Genomic DNA, 19,273 nt, shown 5'->3' with positions numbered 1-19,273 from the left:
ACTATGATTTTTATCACGAACTGTATAACGAACTGTAGTAAGGAGCTACCCACCTCAATCGTAACCAAAACTCTAAAAAATGGAATTTTAATACCAATAGTTAAATCAAAAGAATCATATTTTAATGCTGATTTTAAATATATAAGTTTCATCAAGATTAGTCTTACCCATCAAAAGTTACGAGCCTGAGTATTTCATATTCAATTCCAAATTCAATTCAAGTTTAATTCGGTTTAAGATATATTTATTCATTTACATTAGCTAGCACCTATAGTATGTTTTTTTATGCATGGTTTATACAATGGATTTTTGTTCATTTTGGGTACTTAGGCAGCGTAGTAGATGACGTCATTGCAATATTACAATAATATTTTTGATATAACGTTACTATGATTGCATACCTGCAAGCAGTCTTTTATATTTGTGACGTCATCGTATAAACAACATAGCCGTTTGATACAGTGACGTCACTTAGAGTATATATTGGATTCCTCACGCTGATGCAATCATTAATTCAGTCAATCATATACAGTGATATTCTATAGAGCATAAAATGAATACCATAGATAAAGAAGGGCTTAACTCCCTTTCAACTACGAGAGGTGAACCCAAACCAGCTATTACTGCTAAGACTAGCAAAGAAAAAGAGAATCCAGTAAAAGAGGCTCCAGATGAGGGGAAAGAAGATCCCATTTCTCATTATGGCAGGAAGAGCACAGTCAAATCTATTAACAAGGAATTGAAAAGGAATGTGGGTCAAGAGAAACCCCAGAAGGTTACTGAGAAGGAAGAAAAACTTATTTCTCAAAGTAACAAGAACAGATTTAGTCAGATAAGAGGTAAAAATGGAGCTAAATTTGCCTCTAATGACCTCTCGAAAGAGCCTGCTGAAGATGAGCAAGAGTCTTTTGAGGCTGAAAAAGAAAAATTCATCAAAGATGAAATACAATCTATTTTTGAAAAAATGCTACCAGATTTCTTCATGGCATTTGCAGCTTCAGAAAAAGAAGAATCCATCGACAAAGAAATACAATCTATTTTAGAAAAAGTGGATCGAGATATCCTAAAGGTATTTGAAGCTTCAGAAAAAGAAGAAAGCACCGAAAGAGAAAAGAAATCCATTCCTGAAGAAAAACCAGCAGATGGCCTTGCTAAGGCCGAAAAAGAAAAGGAAGCTATTGTTGAAAAAGCTTTTATTAGAGTACTAGCAGATATCCCAAAAATTTCAGCAGCTTTAAGAGGAAAAGGATTCCCTGAAGAAAAATTGTTAGCTACTGTTGAAAAAATGCAAGCATATTATTCTAAAATTGTTTCTGAAGCTTTAGAAAAAGAAGGATGCACCAGAAAAGAGAAGCAAGCTTTTTTTGAAAATTATATAGCATCTTTCCGTGAAGAATTTTCCAAAGCTTTGGAGAGACAAGAGTTAACCGAAGAAGAAAAGCAAGCTATGCTTACACATGTTTATGCTAACCTTAGATCGATGGATACCCTTGGAACCCTGGCAGAAAGTTCAAATAATTCTACTATTCCTAATCTCAACAAGGAAAAAGTCAAACCTGTGTGGACACCTAAAAGAAAACATAAAAGCAAAAAGAAAAGGTGGTAAAAAAGAAAAAGAAAGAAGAAGAAAAAAGAGGGAAACAACTTCAATATTGTTTTGGTAAACCATTCAATTCTATGTTTTTTTGCCTTGTTTAAATTTTGTGAAAAATTTGCTTATGCATAAACTATTTTCCAATCTATTACTCGTGTCTTTTTTGGACTTATAAAAGAAAAGGGAATACAGTCATGAAACTAAAAATGTTCAATTGGTTGAAACACCTGTTTTTATTACTACCATAACTAAGCTTTCCGTTTGGTATATAGGTCCTGAAGCTTGAAACCGACTTTCAGCAGAAGCATAAGGTAAACCTTTGAGGAATTCCTTGCTTCTTTTCGATTTATTTGTTTTAACCAATAGTCTAGAGACGGATGGATTGATTGATTGTAGAGTAAGCTTAGGCTTTTACATTGTTAAGAAATTTTGCTTTGTATTTTTTTTTATGATTGTGGTTAGCGTCAAAATGTATCGGGGATCAGAATTGAGTTCTATATTCTCTGTGTGGGATTTATTCAAGTCCCCAATGAACATATTAATTTTATAATGGTTGATTATTATTTACTAGGGTCGAGGAACTTAAATAATAACACATCCCTAAATAGAGACTTGGGTGAATACACACTCAACCCTATGTACACAAAATTAATTATAGAAAATAATCCAATTCAAAATAAAACAAAAATAGGAACCAATAAAAACAAGCCCAATCCCAAAAGAACTACAAAATTAGCTATAGAGAAGGCAAACATCAAACAGTTCGCGGTAACGAATTAAAATGAGGAGCAACCCGGCTCAATAGTAACCACAACTCTAAAAAACTGAATTTTGATATCAATAGTTACATCAAAAGAACCGAATATAAATGCTGATTTTAATTGTAGGCTATAAGTTTCATCAAGTTTAGTTTTACCCATGAAAAGTTACGAGCCTGACAAAATTTGCCTTATTTTAGAAAATAGGAGGAAACACCCCTTGAAATTGATAATATTTTACCAAAAATTACACCGTCAGATTCAATGACTCAGAGATCCCTACAATAGAAGTTTCAAGCTCCTATCTACAAAAATGTAGAATATTGCATTTTTTGCCCCAAGTCAGATTCCAGATGCGTGTTTATTTGTTTGTTTTCTTTGTTTTTTTTGTTTTTTTTTCAAGGGTCATCGCATCAAACCAGTGGTCTTAGAATGTCGTGAGAGGGCTCATTATGACGGAATTTAAAAGTTTTAGTGCCCTTATTATTTTATTCCCGGAAACTCTAACCTGAAATCTGACTGGCTAGAGTGCAGATGGAGGACTGTAACTATTTTATGTATGGCTTTTGATTTTGTTTGCTTTAATGGTGTAATTTTGAAGAGGACAAGGGTCCACTGAAAAATATTTATTCTTCACCCTGTTCTTCAACAGTGCAACTGCAAAAATCTCTCCGTAATCAGTATGTTTTTGGATTTTGTTGCCAAATATCTTTCTTTAACACCTTCTTTGTTATCACTACTTGAGGCTCCATTCCTATCTTTTACCTGGGACAAGTCCAGATTCACTACTTCCTCTCAAATTCTAAAAATGCCATTACAGCATTTTATTACTGTGCCATTTGAATACATCTTCCAGGTTCAGCAGTTTATATGTCAACATTATTTCACACCTCCTAATTAACAGTTTAATGTGAATTAAACACTTACGAAAATCCCACTGTTTGGTATAGGAAGCACTGAACCGTCTTCTTTAACATTTCTTTTTCCTTTTTTTTGTTTTTCACTTATGTGGTGCAACAAGGCAACTATATATTCAATAAAAAATTATCATAACAGAGACTGTACCGTGGGTTACTAGGGTCCTAAGCATTCGACTATACGGCCCCAATTTCTTATTTACAATGATATGGTAATTTATGACAGTAATTTAGAACTTGAAGTTCTATTGATATTTGATGGGCCTTTTTTTGCTCTATTGAAGAAAAAATACAAAAAGTATATTGATATGATCAAGAACTTTGGATTGCGGCCCTTTTCGTAATTTCCTGTCATTCCACACCAGAAATTGCACCCAAAATGTCATTTTGGCACTTTATGATGGTAGAATGAATTTAAAAAAGTATTTAAATACAAAATTTTTCTTTCCATTGAGACCTTGGGAATCTCTTTGTGATGTTCTAGTTACTAGGTTGTAGGTTTTACTGCAACCTTGGATCCCGTTTAGTTTTGACCTGCTCTATGTTTGCATTTTATTGGGTTTTTGTGAAAGTTTGACATCTATTACATAAAATCTTAGCTAGCGCTCTTGCATAGATTTGAAGAAAAGATGATATATTTTGTCAAATTTTTTGCAGATGGTTTTTAACTTTCAAAATTTACTTAAACAAACCAACCAAACAAGGTTGTAGATTTCTCTGTCTTCAGTGGTTTAGATGGTATGATTTTAGAAAAATTAGTACCCAATATATTTTGCCAAATTCAAGGTAGGCATTAGCCTATAGGTCTTAGACCACAAAGAAAATTGTTAGCCTATACCTACTTTTTTGGTGTAAGTGACGTTAATTTGAGGATACAATGGTAAAATTCTTGTGTATTGAATTTTAGCTATCTCAGAAAGGGTTTATGTTAGTAAAATGAAACTTCCAGGGATAGGTCTAGGGGCTAAAATATATCCCAAAAAGATATTTTGAAGTACCTACCTCTGCTCCTTTTCCCTCTAGAGGGCCTTGATCTTTGATAAACCTTAAAAATATGTGAGTTATAACAGTGAAACCTTGCAAAATAGATCTTCTGCTTGAATGAAGTACAACAAAATTGTTTTCAGCTTTACAACTTTGTTCAATCCCAATTTATAAAGTCTTAAAGTTATGGAAATCCATTTCCTAAATTAAAAAAAAAAGAAAATCATTGATATGGCTCAGAATTCTACTCAAATAACAGAACAAATTTTCAGAACTAAAGGCAGAGAAAAAGCAACTGGTAACTGAAAACTAATGTAAAATGTTGTTTTGTCAAAATTCCAATAGGTGTAGACCTGTCATGCATGCAAATTTCAGGGCCCTCTAGAGGGAGAAGGAGTAGAGAGGGTGCTTCAAAATACCTTCCCATGATATACCTCAGCCTGTAGAAACATCCCTGAAAGTTTCATTTCCCTAACCTAACCTCTTTCCCAGATAGCCAAAAGTCAATAAGCTGGAATTTTACTTACACAATTATCTCCTCTAGATTTTGAAAAATACCTTATTCTCAGTTTTCACTGAACAATGACTTGTTTTCAGGATTTGCATTATAAAAAGCTTGTCCTCATCTAATTTTTAAAAATACACTTTTAACACTCTCCTCCTTCCTTAATTTCCATAATTTGATGCCATTGCTTGGGGCTGTGAAAACTTGAAACTTTGATAAGAATCCTAATCAAGCCATATACTTCTGATAGCATTGTTCACAGGTTTTAAAGCTGCCCATTAAGATAGGTCAATTATTTTTAAGAAAACCAGCCTCTAGACATGTGCTGTTTAGTAAATGTTTTGAGTACTTACAAATGCTAATTTTAGAAGCACATTAATTTTTTAGCTTTCTAAACCCCCCTTCAACAAACTAAAAATGTATTAAGTGGGCAGGGTTTTGAAGCCAAGGGAAATGTTGGGGTTGTACAATATGAATAAGATTTTATTTTAAATACTATTTCCAATCATCACTGCTAATTTCTGTATAGGCTGTTTGAAAGTTGAAAAACAATGAAAAACTCACTCATCTATTAATACTAATTATCCACTTTCAGTTTCCTGTTGAAATTAGCCAGTTAACTCCAGTTCCAAAAACTGCCAAATCAGAGTGATTAGTCAAATATTACATGTATGTTGTGTTGATTTGAAGAAATTCCTTCCAACATAATAGAGATTATACAGTTTTTCAATTCAAGATTAAATTTGTTTTTAAAGATTCTTTGGCTGTGGGAAGCCTTGGTGAAACAAATTTGGTTAAATAGTGATTTTTGTGAGTGAGTATTACCAATAGAGTGAGGCAAATTAGTCAATGAGACCTGCAGGCAGCAGGGCAAGGTCTGTATTCTGATTGGTTGAATTGTTAGTTTATATTTATGACCTAGCTTTTGTTTGCTCCTACAGGCTGAATAATTATTCAATATATATAGAATACAGACCTTGCCCTTTTACCTTGGTTCAATTGCTTGCTCAAATGGATATCTAGTTATGGATACAGTATTAAGGGTGATCAAGACAAATGCTCTATTCTGAGAACAATAATTCACAAACCTCAGGTCAGCCACCTCACAAACGTGGTAATCACAGGTGTGATCAGGTCCACTAATCACCCTTCATCTTATTCTTCAATAGTGCAAATGTAAAAACCTCTCCATAATTTATATGTTTCTGGATTTGTGGCTACCTATATTTCTTTAATACCTTCTTTATTATCATTACTTGAGGCCCCATTCCTATCTTTAAACTGGGACAAGTCCAGATTCACTACTTCCTCTCAGTTTCTAAAATGCCAGTACAACATATTGGTATTATGCAATTTGACTCCATCTTCCAGGTCCAGTTGTTTCTCTATCACCACTGTTTCACAGCTCCTAATTAATAATCTAATATAAATTAAACACCTACTACACTCACATTCCTTTTATTCTTGTTATATCTATACCCCAAAAATTATTTTCACTAATATCTCTAGTTGTGTTCGTAAAATCCCTCCTTAAAAAATCTTCTACTATTTTTGGAAACTTTTTTCTTAAAAATGTTTCTGTATATTTCTTTTTTTCTCAAGTTCTATGATTTATAGTTCAATATCCAACTGCTCTTAGAAAGCTCCTCTTAAATTCTCATCTGGTGGTGTTTAATATCATAACCAACTGGAAAGATAATTTACCCATCCTAAATTTTACATCTATATTAAATTAATAATACTATAACTAGATTATGTGGCCTGAAAAATTTAAGCAGTTTACTTCTATTGCTATTTTCTTTCACCCTGCCAAAATTACCTGAGTGAAATACCATCTACCCCTATTTGTACCAACCTGGATGTTAAAATCCCCTAATTAATCTCTCTTTATACTCATGCCTAAACTTAACCATTTCATCATCATATAAAGGTTCACCTTTATAAGGCTGGGGAGAGGGTAGTAAATGATCATTCCATATTTCCAACTTTAAAAATAAGCTGAAGTATGCTTTTAATGTTATTCTTGAAAAAGGAAAGGAATGTTTGTTTTTTTTGGCAATGCAAGGGGTCTAAGACAACTGATAATAACACAAGAAAAGAGAAAAATAATGTGAATATTTTGCCTGTATCAATGAGGCACCTTCAATGTATGGTATAAACATGGACAACAAAAAACCATGAAGTAAACCTAATGCTACATTTGGGGTTGGGTGGGATCTTCTTTGTTGCTTGCAGTGGCTGATGTTGGATAACTAGTATTTATACCTTACTGGAGCTTCTCCAACAAGGCTCAAAATTTTGAAGCATGCAACAATACTGAAAACTCACAAAAGAAACTAAAAAAAAGGATGGTAAAGAATAGACTTTGGTCTAGCTTAGTTTGGAACAGACTCTATTGGACACTGTGAACAAAAAGAGCAACGAAATGCAAGGGTATTCTAGCAAGTAAATTTGTTTGTTAGAATCAAGATATTCAATCATTTTTTCCATAGTTTACATATGCTTTATTGTTGTTAATGTCAAAATAAATGATAGCTTCTAATGATTATGACTAAAAATTTCTCAATTTTTCCTTGCTAAACTTGATCCAATGACCACACCAAGTTTGGGGTAAGAAAAGGCCTAATCACAATTACATACATAGATGAGCACTGGCTAAGTTGTAACAGAGAGAGAGAGAGGGGAGAGGTATGTTGATGTCCCCATTTTACCCCTCCCCTCTAATATTATAATTAAATTCATAGTATTAATATAGTATTCATAGTATTAATAGCATAATTAAATTCAAATGATCTGTTAAATTAATTCCATTAATGGAAAAAGGGTCAGTAAATTGACCAGTGTATGGTGAAGAGGCATACCAGATGACATTGAATTCCTTAAAGAAATAGAAAAGTAAATTGGGGATCTCTTAGCAGCTGTTGATGAACACTTTGGAGCAGATAACTTTCGAGAAAGACTATATAACAATAAGGGGTATCTACTTGATGAAAACTACCTGAGAAAGTACTGCTGGAGAACTTCAGGTGATAGACCATTGAAACCTGTAAAGACAAGGCAAATATTATTTTTGGCAATAATGGTATCAAGAAGGGTATAGTCAAGGAAGGCAAAAAGCAGTCTTGAATGCTCTGTTGTTCTGGGCTCTCTGAAGAGAGTGAAGTGCAGATTTGTTAGTATTTCCCCAAACTAAGCAGCAATAAGAAAGGTAAGGAAAGACAAAGGCAAACTAAAGATTAAGCATAATATCAGGCAATAAAACTGATTTGGCACAGTTTAGCATTGATGTTTGCCTTAAAAGGACTGAACGCGTGTGTTCTATATGGGTTTTAAATGTCAAAAAAGAATCAAACAACACTCCTAGAAACTTAACTGTACTAACCCAGGAGATCCTCGCCATCAAACAAATGGATCATATTGCTGGGCTCCAACATATAATATGGCATTTTAAAACTCATAATCGCACCCTTTTTTTTTACTGTTATGCACCATGCAATTAAACACACAACATTTTTTAGTATTTTTAAACATTATAACAGAGCTTTCTGGACTGCCAAACTAATGTCAGAGTTTACAATGAAGAAGTTACTGTCATCAGCAAACAGGGTGAATAAAAGAATCAAGACCATCCAATGCATCATTAATATAAACAAGAAATAAAAGGGGACTTAACATTGAACCTTTGGGAACTCCCTTAAAAACTGTTAAAGATGGAGAACATTTATGCAAATATTTGCTTTTATGCATAAATGATTTTCCCTTTTATTATATATTTTATAATTTATTTTGTTATGGCTGTTAAGTTCTGCTATTTCTTTAGAATGGCCACTGTTGAAGCATGCTTATTTAATTTTGGAATGCTGTAAAATGACCTCAAACCACAATGAGGTTATCATAGGAATTCAACCAGATGCAATAAAATGTGATTCAGATGATCATCATACTGTTAAAATTGGCTTCCAGAAGGAAATTCCTATAAAAGCAAGCCCAGCAATTGTAAAATATGCCAAGTCTCAAAGCTGTCATGATGAGAAGTCAGGCATGGGTGGTAGGCTCAAGATTTTTCTTGGTAAGTCATTTTTAATAATTTATCTCTTTGAATGTAAGTTAAAATGTTATAATGTCTTTTAGATACCATTAACCAGCTACATGAGTATTATGTCTTGCACCTCTAGCCAAATTGCAAGTTGTTGACAGTTTCTATGCTTGCATATAGGAAGGGAAATTTTTACAAGTTAGGGCTTGCTAAGAATCCCATCCCCTTTGAGCATTTGATAGTTATTATCACTTTCCATAATTTCAACTCAGTCCTTTCCTTTGAAAATCCTCATGTAGGTCTTTAAATCATGGTAATTGGAGTCAATTAGGGAACATAGATGTATATAAAACGCCAATTAAGAGAACTTCTCTTTTTTGGACTTTCTATTACCCTTAAACATATTATGTTTTGTTTCTTGTTATGCAAGATCACTCCTTACTATGCATTTTGTTGACAGCACTGTCATTGGCTGGTCTAAATATACTTTCCTTATATGTCTATCAAAGAATATCTTAGTGTGTATTGAATTAATGACACTTCTTGACTACTTAGGCCCTTGCATCAGCCCTGGAGTGTGTTGGTGTAGCTGAGTTCAAACTTTGGGCTTAGTATTACCTATGTAAGATCAAATCCACTGCACCGCCACAGGACAAAGAATTGAAATTCCACCACAGGACAAATATAAAATTAATCTCATATTTTTTATAAGTGTGATTGTTATATTTAATAAGTGTAAATAATTCATTGCACTAAGAAACACCTCCAGAGCTAAGTCTGCATTAAAGAAAGGTGATTTAAAATCTCTATCCCAGTCCCTTCCTGCTTGTACAGCTTGCTAGATTCTTCAAAGATATATTTTTGTAATAGAAACAAAATCAGTATGTATTCTACCTACTATATGTAAGTAGACTGTATATACCTACTGTATGTAGTTAATGTAATTAATTAACAAATTAATTCAATCCTGGGATTCTTTAAATCACATAGTTTATTTGTAAGATCAAATCCACTGCACCACCACAGGACAAAGAATATCTTGGTCATCAAGGGTACTCAGGCATTCAAAACTTAATTGCAAATAATTAAACTTAATTAATTAACAACTTAACTTAATTAACACATAATAAAGGTTTGATCTCACCCTTCTTTAATTTCTGGGATTCTATAAATCACATAGGCCTTTAAATCACTTGCAGGCTTCAAACTGACTCGTCCGTCTTTATCTTCTAGTTTCTGAACTGCCAAAATGGACTAAGTTTTACAAGTCTTTTGAATTGGCTTTATTTTGGAGTATATCACTTGGGAGTAAATCCACTAATATCCCTCCTCTAAAATGTAAAATTGCTCTAATTTTTGTAGAAAAGTTTTTTTTATGAGTATACTATGTTTTAATGGGTGCATATTGCAATATTGGCCCCAGATCAGTAATCAATAAGCTCGGAAATTCTTTAATTCAGATAGATTTAGAAATTTGATGCTATTAGGCAGCATATTATGTTTTATTCTAGGGAGCTCGTATATCACAATTTAGCTCCATGATTCTAACTAATGACGTCAAACCTTTAAATACCAACTTTGGTGATTATCAAACACGATTTGTAAAATGATTTGCTTACCATGTTTTGATTTAGGACTTCCTTAGATTTAGCAGTATAAAGCAACTCTAACACTGAAGGAAAAAACCCAACATTCAGAAATGTTTTTTATGCTACTAACAACTTACCACAGCACCAAGCTTGCTGAGGCCAACACAGCTATGCAAACTCCTCCATTCCCTTCTATTCAAAGTCTCTTTTTAGACCCTCACAGGAAGCTCCCATTTCCTTTAAATCTTTCTTTATGACATCCTCTCACACCAACTGTGGACAACCTGTTTTAGGTTTAGCCCTAGATGATTGCCCAAAACGGCCAATATTTGGCAATCTGTCACCCATCATCTGCAGAACATGCCCTAGCCATCTCAACCTTCCTGTCATCATAGCTGTAGAAAGTAGGATTGAACTGCACTTTTGTGTAGCCTACTGTTTGAAACATGGCCAATGAGTCAAATACCCAAAACAACCCATAGACGATTTCTCCTGAAAACATCTAGCACAACTTTATTCACTTGTTGGAGTGTCCATGCTCCAGAATCATATTTGACCATTGTCATCACTGTAGCTACCAATATTCTAATCTTGGTTTGCAGACTTATCTTCCTATTCTTTCAAACTTTTTTCAGTTGTGGAAAAACATCCTTAACATTGGGTTTTCTACTTTTAACATCTTCACTGTCACTATATATAACAATGCTGTTATATATTTAGGAATAACCATTTTTCCATTTCTTAAGCACAATGCTATTTAACTTTTTTTTTATTTATCTGATAGTGTTTGCCTTATAACAGACATGGTAGTTTTCTAGAAAGACTACTTTTCTCATATTACTGCTCTGCTGATCAATTTATATGTTGATTTAACCGAAAATACATACATGTCATTTCTGAAGATCCTTCCTATTTAATCAAAGGTTTCTTCTCTTTTTTTGTAATATTTTATTCAAGAAAGCATACCTACTAGGCATTGACTTTTTTGAATAAAAGTGGATATGCTGTGAGCTTTATTGGGGTGGCCATTTGCAACAAGCCTCTGTTTTCATGAAAGAATCAATCTGTCCTTAGAATGAGACACATATCGGAGACGATTGTAGAATGTGCAGCACCGTTAATTCACAAAAATTTTGGGGGTCGTATTGTTCAAAATGTAGTGAGTAGGGGGGGGGGGGCAACTTTATCCTTTTTTCTATGAAAATACCAAACCGAGATATTTTCCAATAAAAACACCCCCTTCATATAAAAAAAGATGATCTACAAAATCTATAGGAGGGGGGGGGGCTCCCAATTGACGCCAATGGAAATGTTTACTTAGTCTTCTTTGATTTAAAACAGTCCTCTGATGATTTTAAGACTGGTCCCAATATGCTCCCTGAACAATCATGTGTCGAAATAAGTGCAGGATTTTAATGCTCATGAATTTGGCATGGAGGGGGCTCTGGCCCTAAGGTCCTGCAACTATGTAAACCTAGATTTGTATGTGGTCCTGATTCCAACAGGGCATAGCATGCCATTATTTCTAATAAAACTTTTTCATGAAGTCTCTTTTAAAATAAATTGTTTGCGTAATCTGGGGTTTCTACAAACCATGTTGTCTCCCGAGTTTTTATTCACCGAACTTTTTTAATATTTTGATTGAAATTGTCATTATGGAATTTTTCTCCAGTAGAGGCACAATCGGCATCAAAAGAATGGTTGCCTTTTGACGGTTTTTGTGTTTAAAAGCTTATCAGAGCTTTTCAATGAACCTTTTTCCTTCTTTCCATAGCCCTCCATTCATTGTGATGGGGCTGGGGGAAAAATAGAAACAATATATGGGAGACTTATTGCTCTTTACTATGTAAATACATTGGTGTTGAGCTTTTGTTTTGTACATGACTCGCCTACTTTTGTATTTTGTCGTTTTGGTTCAAGTCCAATATAAATTCCTGTGTACTTGCTTTGACGCCTCAGTTTGAAGGGAAGACTTGTCAAACATTTCGTGGTTTACAATAAAACAGTTTTTTATTGTTTCAAAAAGTAGAGTTGGGAGAAAGAGTCAAACCTTAGGATAAAGAGCAAGGCGTTGAGGAGGGGACGATCCCTTTCATATACGGAATAATTTCTGTAAGTTTTTATGTCGCTCCTTACTTGCAGTTAAAAAACTTGTTTTTTTTTATTTAATTTTAAATATAGGCTAATTCTTTGAACATCTGTTTTAACAAAACCTAGTGTTTAACAGTCATCTTGTAATGGTAATTGTGCAGCTAAAGAAGCCTAATATGGTATGTAGTCATGATTTCATTAAAATGAAATAAAAACATTGAAAACAGGTGAAACTTTTATTTAGACACTCAACTTCGCGAAAAGAAAAATGCACAAATAATAAAATTCCGAATAGTTTGGCGTCGCCCCCAGAAGTCTTTTGTTTCATTTTGCTAGAATCTCATATGAGAAGACAACTCGGACACACGATAGTGTTTTGCTGTCCTCCTACCATGTGTTTCTGCTTATCAACTGGTCTGGTTTGAAAGCAAAAACTGTAGTTTGTCAGATTCTAGTTTCTTTTTGTATATTTTCATGCTTTTCCTTGTCTGCCTATGTATATGTGAGTTTTTTTACCATTTTATTCCTATCTTTTCCCTTTTCTTCCTATTGGTGAAGGCTTGTGCATATGAAACCGAAGTATTTGACTTGTATTATTATTTGTGCTAATATTTTTTTTATTTACTAGGCTTTATATCTTATGAAGATTTCCACATGTTTCCAATTTTTTCAATTAATTTTAATTAAAAATTTAAAGATAATGTGGTATAAGGAATCATAGATCACTATTTGAGCAGTAGAGCTTCCAAAAGTTTTTACCGATGACCTTAAGCAAAAAGTGAGATTAAAATTTAGAATGAGCAGATGTAGTAGTAGATGTCTTGTAGTAGAGGAGTGTACCTGCCTTTACATTTTCACGTTTAATGCTTAATACTTTAAGACCCAAACATGGCTTTATTCCCTAAAATATAGAGGCCTTAGTTGCTGATCATATTTTTGTAAAATCTTTGTATGAAGATAATGGCACATCTACGGGTATTGCAACCGTAAGTGTGAAACATTAAAAAACAGTAATAACACTTTAAGGATTTCTTTGTTTAAGAAATGATTGTGGCCGAACTTTTCATACTTGTTTTGAAGTTTAAATACTATTTTAATTATTTGTTTCTCCATTTGAAGCTTGTGTTTTTACCTTCAGCTAAATGAGCTACAAAAAGTCTTGAATGACCTTAAGCAGAAAGTGAGATTGAAATTTAGAATGAGCAGATGATACTATGTAATAAAGGAGTGTAACCTGCCATCACCTCTTACTTTTAATGCTTAATACTTTAAGAGTCAAACACCGGCTTTATACCACAATATAGGCTATTTGCCCCATACATAGGCTGTATACCCCAAAAGTTGCTGCTTATATTTTTGTTAGACATTGCAACAGTAAGGGTGAAAAATTCAAAAACAGTAATAAAACTTTAAAGTTTTATTCGTTTAAGAAATAACTGTTGTTTTATTCTTTTGCTTGATATTTACATGCTTGCTCTGAAATTTGAAGGCTGTTTAAATCTTTTTTCCATTTGAAAGTTGCATTTTTGAACTGCCTTCCCATTTAGTACATCTTCGTGAATTGTTTGTAATATATTTTGTTAATTAACAATTCTGTTTCTGCAAGGTATTGGAAAATTATTAGCAACAGTTGCGACATCTGAAGCAGGCCTTTAGTTTTCTGTAGTTTGCTAGCTTAAAAATACTGTATGTGATGCTCTTCATTCTTTTTTAGAAGGAAAAATGGTCCCCTTCCTTCTTTCTTTTTTTGAAAATTTTCTCTCATTTTTAAAAGAAAAAATGTTCCTCTTTTTTAGAAAATCTTCTTTCTTTTTTGAAAGGAAAAATGGTCTCTTTCTTCTTTTTTTTAGAAGGAAAAATGGTCCCTTTCTTCTTTCTTTTTTTTTGAAAATTTTCTCTCATTTTTAGAAGAAAAAATGTTCCTCTTTCTTCTTTCTAAATCGTCTTTCGTTTTTAAAAGGAAAACTGGTCTCCTTCTTCTTTCTTTTTTAGAAAATCTTCTTTCTTTTTTAGAAGGAAAAATGGTTGTGGAATTTTCAGATAGAAAAGAAGGTGAGAAGCGGCAATGGATTCCAGTATCCAAGAAAACATATTGGCCCCCTCCAACCTCCATTGCATCCTGGAACTACGACATTCCTACACCACATAGTTTAGCTTCAGATGATACGTCGTCTGTACATTCGTCTTCATGGCACCGAGAAACACGATATAAACAATGCAGTCCTCGATATATAAAACATTCCTCTCGGGATTTCTATCTAAAAGTGCCTGCAGGATCTCGTACAAAAAGTATAGTGCAAAAGTTAATTGCAGGGAGGTATGGAAGACGACCCTTTGATCCGATTACATTCCAAGAGAATCGTAAGAGGCATAAAAGTAAAAAGGAATCTCTTAGTGAAGTTATTGAACGCCTTCTTCAAAAATTAACAAAATGTAAAAAGATCAAAGATGAAATTGTTTCACCTCGAAAACGGCTTTTAGATAAACCTCGTAGTAACAATGTTTTAGTGCAAAAACGGACTAAACCGCACAATGCTTTTCAAGCTAAGATGAAAGAATATGACAAGAAAACGAGTTATAGCATCGATAGTATCCTTAGGAAGCAAGAAGATAAGACAGTTCGTGCTCGATCTGTTGGAACCATAGAGCAACAGGCAGGGCCGAGTAGTGTATATAGCAAAAGAATGCCAAGTCCTGTAGTTGCTCGAAGGAAACAAGTTTCTAGTCCTGTGCCTTCTTCATTGCAAATGCCTTTTGTTTCGGCCTCCTTTGACCCAACGTTGCATGGGTATCTTCTAGCCAATCAACAGGAATTGATGCGTGTTATATCACTTCAAAACACGCAAGGTTTGTTTTATTTGTTATTTTTGGGGTCCATCCATGAGATGATTTTTCGTGCATATGTTGTAAAGCTGGCTTTAAAAATATACTTACTTCTCAGGCATTAAAAATGGCCATATAGGTCAAATGTAATTCTCTAATCCTGCTATAATTTTTTTTTTTTCTTTAATTTCATCTTCTGGTTCTGAAAGATTAGCTGGCAATCTAATGCTAAAATTTTTCTGAATCACTCAAATATTTTTTGGGGGGATTCTATAGGAAGCAGTTCTTTCATTTTTTCTGAATCTTCTTTTAATATATTTAATTTATAATTTAATTATTTATTTAAATTATAATTTGTAATTATTTAAATTATAATTTTGACTGCTATAATTTTGTAGGTATGGTAATCTAGTATAACCAATGCAGTGTGTGTCATTAAATGGCCTAAAAGTCAACAAAATATTCAGCTGATGGTAATGTCGCTTATCTTATTTGATTCTAAGAGTTTAACAAAAGAAAGGTTAAGATGGCTAAGCCACGTTTTACGAACGAATGATGATAAGTTGTCAAAAAATGAGGCCTTTTGAACATCAATTTAGGCAATATGAAAAACAGGTCGTTGTGAATGGTTTGGGGAAGAGACCATCAGAATGGAGCAATTAGAACCTAGTAGGGGGGGGGGTAAAGATTGAAGTTATGAACAGATTCAGGCGGAGGAGGAGCTTGCACAGCTCTGTTGATCTTGGTTGAAGTCGCAGTGACTTGATAGTAGTAGTGAAGTTGTTTAGTTCTCTGTGTCATTTGTCAACTTTCTACCATGCTTTTTTTTGTCGACTCTTGACAACCTATTCTAATGTTCATCTAAGAAAAAAGTTAGCCGCCAAATTTCATGGGTGAGGCTTGTGATGTCAATGCTGTTGTAATGATAATATTTTTTTTTTTCGTTAGTTTTTATTAGCTTGGAATGGTAGGTGACATTCCAGATGTAAATCCAGGAATATCCTATAGTATTAATGTTATGTATAAGCTCTTTGGATTTGCCATGCATTGACAATTTTAGCTCAGTATTTTAAAGGATCCAATTTTAGCCTTTTTAGCATTAACAAAGTTTACAATTATGAAAATTTTAGGAGAAATAAGTTGGTTTATTTATATTTCAGTCTCTTTAATTTTGAAATTTGTTAGAGTTAATTTCTATTGAAATACCCATGCTTGACTCTTGTTTTGATAATGAACTGTAACATTAGAAAGGAATTAAATAATTTTTTGGCCATGTTGCGTTTCCAAAAAAAAAAGTATTAGTAAAAAATGAGCATTTATAATAAAATACAGATTTGCAGTCGGGATGTTTTAAGCCACCTCTGTGACCACTTCCCAGTAGCTATGGAGCAAACACTAATTCTTTTATGCCACTATATTTTTGAAGTTTTGCAATATTGGCAGCCGTTTTGTCTGTCCTTATGGCCTTTGAAACTTCATTATCAATGCCCAGTTCTTTCTTTGTGTGGCTCATGAGAGATCTTTCACATAAAAATGGAGAGGAGAAGGGGAATCCACTGTTAATATATATAAAGGAGAAAGTTAGTAAACAAGTGTTAGAATGCAGCTTTTATAGTCATTATGAGCCCTTTTTTTGTCATTTGTTGTCTCTTCTCTTCATTTCATTCGTTTTTCATCATGTCATTTCATTCATGTCATCACGTCATCATGACCCCTTTTGTGTCATTTGTTGTCTCTTCTCCTCATGTCATTCGTTTTTCATCATGTCATCATGTCATTTACTTCATGTCATCATTTCATCATGTCATTTCAGTCATCATGAGCCCTTTTATTGCCATTTGTTGTCTCTTCTCTTCATGTCATCCGTTTTTCATCATGTCATCATTTCATCATGTCATTTCAGTCATCATGAGCCCTTTTATTGTCATTCGTTGTCTCTTCTCTTCATGTCATTCGTTGTCTCTTCTCTTTCATTCATTGTCTCTCTCATCATGAACCCTTTTATTGTCATTCGTTGTCTCTTCTCATGCAATAATTCTGTTCTTTTTTACCGTTATGCTTCTGATCGTGGTCTCAAAAATTGCATTTTTAAGTCCTAAATTTTGCACCTTTTTATGAGAAGCTTTTCGTACAAAATATGACATCCAAAGGGGATTATTCAAACTTGCATATTCAATATGTTATAAACAAATGGAAAATAATAAAGAAAATATTGTTTTGTGTCTGTACAAAGAATTTTTGTTTTAACACTACCAGCTCCACTAAATTCACACAATCTGCATAAAACTAGCTGTTTTATGGGTTTTTAATAGCTCAAAAAGACGCTTCTCTTAGTAGACCCTTCCCTCTGCCATGATAAAAGAACGGGACACGACTCTGTTCCAAAGTATTTTCAAAATTTCTCAAGTTATTTTGTCATAAGTTGAAATTCCGAAACTTACTAACTATTCGACTAAAATTACACGATCGAAATTTCCTAAAGTTATCATAATTTAAACGAAATTACAGTTGGCTCTAGAAAAGTCGCCAATGCATTGGGCTATCCTCTTCCATAACCCATATGCCATAGCTCATAATTCCATAACCCAGTACAAAAATTCGATTTTAAGCTAAAGATGGACCTTATAGTCTTAAAACAGCAAGTTCACTGGCGCAGTCAAATTTTTTCTGCCTGGTGTACTTTCAGAGTTAGTCAGCGATTTTTTCGAAGACCTTAAAATTCCAGGTAGCATTTTTGTAGAGGACTGCTGCATTCAGTTCCTCTTTTTGCTAATTTGATTATATTCTTTTTTGTCGTTGTGTTTTCATAATTGTTTCCGTGAAGTCTGGACTCTTATTATAATTCTTATATAGAATGGTGAGAATTCCTATATAGAATTTTTTACCATATTTCTTATATAATTAGAAAAACGAGCAAATAAATAATATCAAAAAGTTAAAAGAAGAAGCAAAAAGGCTAGGTTTTGTTCACAATTATACAGAGCGAAAGTTTTATAGGGAAAGGGGAGAATTTTTCTGGTGATAAGGGGTCTAATCTCGCCTCATCTAGAATATTCTTTTCTGAATGAATTTCTTAGATTTTCTTCAGGAGGAGAGGAGGAAAGTAGGGCCAATTTTAACACAAAATATTCTTTGTTTATGTTTTGAAAGTATTTTATAAATTTTAGACAATACCAGAAAACATGTGAAAAAAGGTATCGTATTAAGAAGAATTTCCAGTGTTTGTTTTAGGATTTCTGTAAGAAGGAGGGTTTATGCGAAAATAAAACCCGGGTATCATTTGCATGTCTGGAAAGGTTCATTTTTTTTTTCTTATTCATTTTTTTGGGTAGCTAAATCCAGTTTTCTTGCTTCTAGTTCCTGTTGGTTTCCAGTATCCGTATAATGTACCTCTTAACGCGCAATTTGGTATGCCTAGCCCTTATTGGCCTGCGTTTCCTGCTCAGACAGACGTAATTCAACGGCCCGCCCCTGTAAATAGCCCCTGGCAAGGCTCACCTCAGTCAACTCGAAGAGGAACCCCTGAAGTGAATGATCTAAGAGAGTCCTGCCTAAACAAGGATTCAGGTGAGTGGAGAGCCAACTCAAGAAATGATCTGATAAAAGGTATTCAAGTGTATATTCGATCATTTCAGGGTAAAATAAAGACCCACCTTGGTTTTGATTGAAGACAACAAATTTTGTCAACAGAAACTGAAATGAAATGAAAATATAATAACAGGGGCAACTTTCCATTAAGACAGTCAACCTTGAACAAAAAAAATGCTTTTCTTGTGCGGATACTAATAAAAGTCCATAAGCCTTTAATAGTCTTTCGATTATTAGCATATGTATAAAAAAGGATTTTTTAAGCTCACTTTCTTGCTAAAGATCTCTATTGTCTGCCAACCATCCTGATCGTCCCCAAATGGGGTGGGAGGATGTTGTAAGGAAATATTTAAGGGAAATGGAAACTTCTTGGGAGGGTGTAAAGATG

The 19,273-nt window shown here is 33.7% G+C and overlaps 1 protein-coding gene across 3 annotated transcripts in view; it reads left to right on the top strand.

The window, feature by feature from the left end:
* Nucleotides 1-3,881: 3,881 nt before the first annotated feature.
* LOC136028945 (uncharacterized) overlaps nt 3,882-19,273 on the top strand; it is a 32,845-nt gene continuing 17,453 nt past the window's right edge. The window contains exons 1-4 of one of the 3 annotated variants that reach the window (XM_065706935.1): nt 3,882-4,007; nt 8,579-8,827; nt 14,488-15,321; nt 18,655-18,864. In XM_065706935.1, coding sequence (XP_065563007.1) covers nt 8,626-8,827; nt 14,488-15,321; nt 18,655-18,864 — 1,246 coding nt within the window. In that variant the 5' untranslated portion in view covers nt 3,882-4,007; nt 8,579-8,625. Of the gene's footprint in view, nt 4,008-8,578; nt 8,828-14,487; nt 15,322-18,654; nt 18,904-19,273 lie in introns of all 3 variants that reach the window. The other 2 variants (XM_065706936.1, XM_065706934.1) reach the window with 2 other exon arrangements.

Source organism: Artemia franciscana, chromosome 7, assembly GCF_032884065.1.
Source record: "Artemia franciscana chromosome 7, ASM3288406v1, whole genome shotgun sequence".
Lineage (NCBI taxonomy): Eukaryota > Metazoa > Arthropoda > Branchiopoda > Anostraca > Artemiidae > Artemia > Artemia franciscana.
This window is presented reverse-complemented; position numbering and strand designations above follow the sequence as displayed.